General features: G+C 39.4%; 1 protein-coding gene and 1 long non-coding RNA gene across 15 annotated transcripts in view; one reads left to right on the top strand and one right to left on the bottom strand.

The window, feature by feature from the left end:
* The window catches only part of PRUNE2 (prune homolog 2 with BCH domain), a 291,989-nt gene that overhangs the window by 33,805 nt on the left and 249,312 nt on the right, over window positions 1-8,872 (bottom strand). For all 7 annotated transcript variants that reach the window (XM_027964476.3, XM_042243325.2, XM_060409321.1 and 4 more), the window contains one exon: window positions 6,210-6,410. In XM_027964476.3, the coding sequence (XP_027820277.2) occupies window positions 6,210-6,410 (201 nt within the window). The remainder of the gene's footprint in view (window positions 1-6,209; window positions 6,411-8,872) is intronic.
* Window positions 1-8,872, top strand: part of LOC105607801 (uncharacterized) — an 84,281-nt gene that overhangs the window by 72,953 nt on the left and 2,456 nt on the right. For all 8 annotated transcript variants that reach the window (XR_009599216.1, XR_009599213.1, XR_009599211.1 and 5 more), the window contains one exon: window positions 521-638. This is a non-coding gene — a long non-coding RNA (uncharacterized LOC105607801). The remainder of the gene's footprint in view (window positions 1-520; window positions 639-8,872) is intronic.

Below are 8,872 nucleotides of genomic sequence, written 5' to 3'. Positions count from 1 at the left end.
GTAATGAAAAAGCCCACTGAGCATTCTTGGGGAAACATTTACTACTCACTCTTGTGCATCAAAAAAAAGCAACTATATTTAGTTTTTTAAAATAATAAGCAACAATTGCTTCCCTTTTTACTTCAAGTACTAGTAGAATTTCACAATGGTTATTCTTTGTATGTTTATGTAATTTGGTAATAGAGGCTTATTTATAGTTTTCACAGTAATTCTGTGAGGTGTTATCATTCTTAACTTTCCATTTCATAAGAAATTGCCTTTGATTTACACCACACTTGCATTCTTTCAATGGCACTTTGATAGCAGTATCAGCAATATTTATTAAGCATCTACCAAATTACCAGGCACAGAGGAGATGTAGTGGCAGACACGAAACCAGTGCAAAAACTCTGAAGCAGTTACCTCAGATCTCAGAATCAGGAAGGAAATATAATCGAGCCCTTACCTTTGCAACTCTTCTAAGCTATCATACTGCACCCTGAATGTGTAATTGTCTCAGTCTCATTTATTTTATTATAAGGCAGTGAGCTCCTTGGGCTAAGGAATCATGCCAATTTCATCTTTAACATCTGCCTCCACCAACCCACTTCACACTCAGCTTGGAAACCTGCACAGAGTTTTCAGTAGAACTTGGGAAGGTGAGTGAGTAAATAAAGCTTGGACAAGTTCCTGGAAATACAGGTAATCTGTAAGGGAGCCACAACAGGACTGTTATGTTCCAGAAGATGTCACAAGACAGATTCAAACATGTCTAATTACCTGTGACTTAGAATAGCAAAGTGAAGCCCAGTTGGGAAGCAGTCCTAGCCGCTTCTGCCAACACCAATAGCTACCACCACCTACAGAGCCTGGCCTCACTCTGGCTTTCTCTGCATTCCCACCAGCTCTCGCTACTTACTCAGGACAGGAAACTAGCAACCTTGGCTTCAGATTAAGCACTGTGTCACTTGTCCAAGTCCATCCATCTGGACTCCCTATCTGAGATCCCTTCCAGCTCTCCTCCTCCCACTTGAGTTAGGGCCCTTGAATGCCCCGCACAGCTCCCCTTCCCGGAACCCTGTCTTCCCACTTGTCTCTGTTCTCTCAGACCTCTGGGCGCAGATGTGGTTGTCTTCTGAGGTTCCAGTATACACCTGCTCTTATCTACATTGTAGGCATCATCGCCAACACCTCTTTGCCCTGTTTGGGACCTCTTTTCCCCACCTCTTTTGATTGATGTAAATTAAATAAGGAGTTCTATAATAGCTAGGGGTACAGTACACTCTCTTAAGGTGTTGAATTCTAGAAGTCAACAATATAAGCTAGTAGGAAGTAAAGGTACGTTGTTCTACTCCCTTGAATTAACAGTATCTTCCTGATCTTAATAATTCTTCTGCTACAACTATAAATTGCCATCTTTCCCCTGCCATCATTTTCTCACTATTTGCAGAAGTTTCAGGGCTCATTTAAATCTCTGTCCCTAGGCCCTCCAAATTTAGTGTTTGGTCTCGCTCTCATCACTAAGAAAGGCTTGAGTTTCTTTGTCTTCTTTTCTGAATAATAAGCTTTTCTCCCTTGCTGCTTGCTGTTGAAGTCAGTTAGCCCTGGTACACAAGGGAGAAGTCATCTTGAACATTTTATTTCGGTCTTTGATGAGATGATTTAGTACACAGGCTCTGAATATCCTGTGCTGAAAGATCACAGTGAGGAATCTACTGTCGATGATCATATGAACCATTGGAAGATGAGGTCAGCTGTGGCCTCCAGTAGGGACATACATCTGTAAAGGGGACTTGGTCTCTATGCTGTGCCCTTGCACTGATAATGGGAATAATCTGAAAATGCCCTCAAAGACATTCATTATGTTTGAACTTCTAATTTTTTTAAGCCAAAGAGCCGCGCCCCCACCCCCCCCATTTGTATCATCTTTAGAAATCATTCCCAGGAAGAAAATGAGTTTAGATATTATTATTCATGACATATTTGATCACTAACATAGGCATAGTTAATAATATGTGAATCTTGAACATACTATGTATTAATCTAGACTACTGACCTAGAGAATAGGTTGAATGTTTACTAATTTAATTTGTAGGAGTGCTTCCTCAATGACACTTCATCATTCAAGACATGTTTAATATTATGCTAAATACCCAAGGAGATTTATTAACTAGTTTTTAATTTTCATTCTTAATATACCTTTCATCTCTCCCTTTTATTGCTACCTAGTATCAAATGTGTATCCAGGTATTGTTGAGTTAGAAGCATATATAGTTTTAGGGGGAGGGAGCTTTTAAAGGAAAATAATCTTTTTTTTTTTTTCCCAAATTGTTCAAAAGCATATGAACATATCTCTACAGACTTTTCCTGACAGAATGAAGCTTCATCTTCTGTCAGTATCACAAACTGAGAAAATACTTTTTTCCTGACAAAGTATAGTTCAGTCCAGTTGGAAAGAGCAGAGCTGTGATTCAAATGGGCTTTCTCCATTCTCCTTGCTATTGCTAGTGTTGTGAAGGTAAAGTTGCTCAGTCGTGTCTGACTCTTAGCGACCCCAAGGACCACAGCCTACCAGGCTCCTCCGTCCATGGGATTTTCCAGGCAAGAGTACTGGAGTGGGGTGCCATTGCCTTCTCCAGCTAGAGTCCTAGGCACATCTTTCGCCCAGGTGATAAGAGTAACTTTCTGATGGTCTTCCCACTTTCATCTTTTCATACTCCAGCCCCTGCCCCCCACTCCATTTGAACTTTTTGTTAGAGGAAAGACATCCTGTACACAATTAAGAAAGTCTTTAAAGTTCTTTAGAACAGGTATGTAGTTAATTGGAATGTGAAAACTCAGCACACAAAAATATAAGGAAAAATCATCTTTTCAGACCACATCACCATTATCATGTAAGGCTGCTTGTGGGTAAAACAGAATAAGCTCCACACTGGACTGGTTTATAAGCAGAGTTAAAACAGGGAGTTGATTTCATAAGCTGGTTGCCTGCAGGCTGTGAAAATAATGACCACAGAAACGGAAGTTAAATGAAGTGACTACCTGATTATCTGGAAAAAATGTGAGGCTACCTTATTCACACAGGAAACTGTCCATCATTAGGGGTTAGTTTTAGAAAAGATAAACGAGGTCACTAAACATTGCTAGGAGCCTAGGAAGAAAACATACATGAGCACATGGATGTTTCTTACAGCGTTCTTACCAGAAATATTCAGGCTAAAGTTCTTTATCATTTTTCCATTTCCCTTACAAAATGCCTTTGCTAAGATCTGAATTATGGTAAAAATAATTCTGTGGTCAGTTTGAAAACAGAAATATGTCATCATAATTTTTTCTGACCTTTGGATATTTTTAAGTTTATAGTATTAGTTTAATAAAGTATCTTTACAAAAGCTGAGCTCCCTTATTAAAAAAAAAAAAGACTAATCTGTTAAATCCTTCACCATCTACATATTTCTGATATCTTTGGCATTTATAAATATCAAAGGACATCAAGCCCCCATTATATCATCCTTTGAATGGTATTTTCCAACTATTCGGACACAATTGTTAAAGAAAGTTGCTTGGAAGGGATGACCAACTTAACACCTTTTGATAATGAGCTTCAGAATTTCTTCCATAAGCAAAATCATACTGTGGGGCAAATAATCTGGCATCAATGTTTGGTCATCAGCTACTGACTGAAACAGGCAAATGGTGTGAACATCCTTCAAGTACTTGGGAAACTAAGGGCCCTCAAGTCACCCCGAAATGGTGGGATTAAAAGAGCATGTAAATGTGAAGGTGGGTCATTAGGCTTGACTTCAGGTATGCTATCCTAACATAGAAAAAGACCTTCCTGTTCATTGTCAGTATATTTGTGGAAAAGGAGCATGGCCCAGGAGTTGCAGACAACAACTCAAGTTTTGTGCTGGCTCTGACATTTACTAGCTATGTGACTTTAGGTGGATCACTAAACCTCTGAGGGTAACATAATACCTGTTCACAGAGTTGACATGAGGATTAATACAGTTAATATTTATAAAGCAGCTGGCACAGATCCTTGACACACAGCAGGCACTAAGAAAAGTGTTCATTAAATAAAATTAATTACTGACCAAACACTTTTAAAACCCTGTGACTTAAAAACTCCAGTTTTGTTTAGAATCTATATGCCTAGTTAGAACACTAACATAAGAAATAAAAACAACAAAACCGTGCAGCTTTCAAGCACTACTTTCATACTTTGAGACTCTAATACACATTAGACTCCTTTACAGTCAGTTATCTATGTCTGCATTATAAAATATAGCTATTCAGATATACTTGGGGTTTCAACATTTATGCTGTTGTTTATTTAAAATGGTGACTGAACATACTCCTTTCATGTGAAAATCAAGGTGGACTTTAAAATTCAACTTACACTAAAATTATCTTCTTTAAGACCTAAAAGTAGGGTTGTGGCTGTTAAACTGGTTCTTTCAACATAACTATGTCGACTAAATAGAAAGAACTATGTCAGCAAGTGGCAGCTCTAATTACCAGTTCGCTCAGCCACCACCACTTGGCTTGACAGTTTTACTATTTATAAAAATAAAAGGTTCAGATGTGGGGTGACATGGTTCTCCAGGGCAACAGAGAAGTACAGGGGGAGGAGAGGGAGGGGCCCGCAGGGTCATGCCACAGCTGTCTTCTCTGAGATTTTAAGTCAATGCATGATTTTTACACTTGAAGGTTTATTAGCAGGAAAGGGGCTGGGACAGCTGGAGGCAGCTGGAAAGGATGGAGTGGCTGAGGAAGAGTGTCTGAGATGAAAGAAAAGAATAGGAAGTCAAGACCTTTCGCCTCCTATTTGTGTATTTCAACTCACAGGGTCAAATATCCCGATAACTGTATGAATCTAAGCACATGATAAAATGCAATATCAAATCTCTACTTAAACATAATAAACTATAACGTAAGTAGTTTAGCTACATCCTGTTCTCTTAGCTTGAGGAAATAAAGCTTTCCACACTGTAAAAGCCGGCTCTGAGTCTAGGGCTGGTTGTGAATGTAGCCCTGGTTGCTCAGTGACCATTGCTTGAGTTAATTAAGTAATTTGAGGTTACTCTCCTAATTTCCTAGTTACGTTTTTCTATGAAGGAAACTGCTGGAATTAGCATGGATCTAAAAGTCAGGGCATCTGTTCAACTGTGGTATTTCTTTTTTTTACTAATTTTCACAATATATCAAAGCAGTAGATATAGCCAGGATTCTCTTACTTTCAAATCCAAATTTACAAAGTTAAAGAATGCCACCCTGTAAAGCTGAAACTACATGATGCCATTTTTTAAAGCAAATTCTGTGTATATATTTCTTAACAAAAGCAATTTCATTGAGCAAGAGAAAGACCTGGTAATCATAGAATATAATATGATATAATATAGTAAGTCATATAATAAGACTGGTAATCATATCAGGAATGCCCAGGTTTGATAAACAAGTTTTTAAACTTCTGACTTTTTATTCTCCCTCCACCACACTCTACCCCATCCCTCCCTCCTTCCTTCCTACTTTATTGGTGATATAGCACCAAGCATAAGAAAGTCTCTGGCCTCATGGAGCAGACATTCTAATGGGAAGAGAAAGATAAGTGAGATCCAAACAGTTAAATTATATGATTTCAATTAGTGTGACACATGGAAAATAAAATTAATACTGAGGTAGAGTGTGCCCAGATGGTGGGGGTAGCGTGGATACACAGAGGTCAAGGAAGGCCTCTCTGAGGAGGTGACATCTGATGAAGATCTGAATAAAAACAAGGAACCACCCATGTAGAATGTGTGGGAAAGAACATTCCAGACCATGGGAGGTTGTACAGAGAAATTGTTAAGCTCTATTTTTCCACTTCAAGTTTTATCTTCCAGATTAAATTCTCTTTCTCTGCAAACCCAGTCCTAATTTTCTTATGACACAGAATGTAACAGTTTTCTCCCAATCTCAGCCAAACATAAGGCCTGGCATAGAGCAGGGGTTTGACAAAGGCGTGATGGTTGTGTATGACCTCTGTGAACCACACCTGTTCTGTCCAGATCTAAACCATCAATCATGACCACTTATGACCTGAGATACAAACAGAAGCTTCTAGAAAGCACAAAAAAAGCAGCCAGCAGCAGCACAATGGGAGGTTTGTTCCTAATGCCACTTAGATGCCATTAGATATGATTAGATAATCTTTCACTTCACTTCCGCCTGCCAACGTGGCAACTTACCATGGCCAGTGTACTCAAAAGAATCTGCTTCATCGGGAGTCTCAAGTTCATCCACATTGATATCAATCTCATCTGGACTGTCCAAGTTATCATCAGAGAGAACAGACCCTTCACTTTGATCCAGAGACAGATTGATATTTGGGGCTGTGAGTTTGATTCTCCGAGGATGAGTGCTGTCAAGATCCAGAGAATTAGGAGGTTCTGAAGAAGATAAAGAGCAGCAGTAAGTGTTAGACCATCATACACAGGACTGCCAACAGTGGGCATGGCCCCAGTGGAAAACAATTTAAGGCCCTTTCAGCAAAGGCTCCACCTGCTAAAAGTCCTTACTTAGGGTTTGGACCCCTTGACCAGTAGGCCTCAGTACTGGCTTGCTCCAGCCACATCAGCCCTGGTCATGCAGAAATAGGAAGGGGGAGTCATTGCTAAATGGGCAGAGATCTAGTCTTGAGACGGAGAAGGCACTCTACTCCAGTACTCTTGCCTGGAAAATCCCATGGACGGAGGAGCCTGGTAGGCTGCAGTCCATGGGGTCACAAAGAGTCAGACATGACTGAACGACTTCACTTTCACTTTTTACTTTCATGCATTGGAGAAGGAAATGGCAACCCACTCCAGTGTTCTTGCCTGGAGAATCCCAGGGATGGGGGAGCCTGGTGGGCTGCCGTCTGTGGAGTCACACAGAGTTGGACACGACTGAAGCAACTTAGCAGCTAGTCTTTAGAACTGCCCTGTTCAGGTTTTAAAACCTGACACTGACATAATATTGGGTTACATTTTTTATAATGCTTATTAAGAGACACGATTAAGCTTTACACATAACTTATACTGATTCAAGTAGACTTTATTCCTGTGGAATAGAGGATATGAACTTTATCTGTTATGTTTACAGATACTCCCCACATACATCTCTTTAGTTCCTGGCAACTCTGTTATGAATTTTCCTTGGCTGGCATTCTTTCTTTTTTCAAAAAAACCGAGGCATCCTTCCAGATTACATTCCTTGGTCAAGCAGTCATTACTTCTTATGCCAATATTGCCTGACACTGGTTCTTGTACCATAGTGATAGTCTCCTCTTGTAAGGCTCATGGAATTAGCTCCCTGTAATATGCATCTTGTTGTTCAAGTGCCTTTCACTTATCAGAAGCAGAGCTGGAGAAGTAATCTTTACCCAAGTTGATCCCAGCTAAACAATGGTACAGAGACACAGTAACAGTAAAAATTTCAGGATTCCCTATAACAAAAGGTTTTGAAGGCCATCTAATATACCTGTCAATTCTGCAGTTCTGACTCTGGTCTTGTCCCAAGGAAGCTAACACTGTTTCTTTGTCATTAAGATTTTTTTCTGTATAGAACAATACCTAAACTGTATTACTTTATGTATTACTTGGGAAAAAAGTTTCTATTGACCAATAAGTTTGTAAAACATTGAGGGGCTTCCCTGGTGGCTCAGATGGTAAAGAATATGCCTACAGTGCAGGAGACAGCATTCGATCCCTAGGTCGGGAAGATCCCCTGGAAAAGGAAATGGCAACCAACTCCAGTATTCTTGCCTAGAGAATTCTATGGACAGAGGAGCCTGACAGGCTACAGTCCATGGAATCAGAAAAAGTCGGACATGACTGGCTGATTAACACACTTGTTGACTAGTAAGTTTGTAAAACGTTGGGATTCCACAGGGATTCTCAGAGGTGTGCTGTCCAAAACACATTTTTGTGAAGGTAGAAATGTTATATATATGGCTTCTAGGCACTTGAAGTTAGTGCGATTGACAAGCGGTATGTTTCAAGTTGGTTTTAAATTTTTATTAACTTTAATAGCCACATGTGGCTAACAGCTACCCTACAGGACAATGAAAGCTTTAGCACCTTTATTATTCAAAAGTGAATTGTGGGATTGAGAGTAACATGTACACACCACTATATATAAAATAGGTAATTAACAAAGATCTACTGTATAGCGCAGGGAATTCTATTCACTATTCTGAATAACTTACATGGGAAAAGAATCCGAAAAAGAATGGATTATGTTTATGCATAACAATCACTTTGCTATATACCTGAAACTAACACAACATTGTAAATCAACTACACTCTAATATAAAATAAAAATTAAATTTAAAAAGCGAATTGTGGGAATTCCCTGATGGTCCAGTGGTTAGGGCTCTGCACTGCCACTGAAGGAGACCAGGATTCGATCCCTGGTGAGGGAACTAAGATCCCACAAGCCACACAGCATGGCCAAAACTTAAAAAAAGAGAAAAGAGAGAGAACTGGGAATCTGAACAGTGGAGTAGAGTGGAGCAGTGGCTCCATGCTTACTCTGCCACAGAGCACTTAGGAACAGTTATGTCACGTGATTAGCACTTTGAAGAATATACTTTAAATACCTGGACAGAAAAAAAAACAAAAATTGGCTCCCTACTTTTTCAATTCTAGGCTTGACTAACAATCTCAAGATTCAGGATCTAGGTAAGATCCTATAGCTGGTATAGTGCAAAGGAGAGAGCCTAGTACAAAGTGGGAGTCATACAGGTTGCAACTAAAAACTTTACATTCCATTTTGTATACGCCTTGGGTCATAATCTTAGAGGGTAGTTTGGGGTTTTTCTTTTTTTAATAATCAGGATACTAAGCATTCTTAATATCAAATCACTAATTTT

This window comes from Ovis aries, chromosome 2 (assembly GCF_016772045.2).
Source record: "Ovis aries strain OAR_USU_Benz2616 breed Rambouillet chromosome 2, ARS-UI_Ramb_v3.0, whole genome shotgun sequence".
Lineage (NCBI taxonomy): Eukaryota > Metazoa > Chordata > Mammalia > Artiodactyla > Bovidae > Ovis > Ovis aries.
Note: the sequence above shows the minus strand (reverse complement) of the source record. Positions and strands in the feature narration are given on the sequence as shown.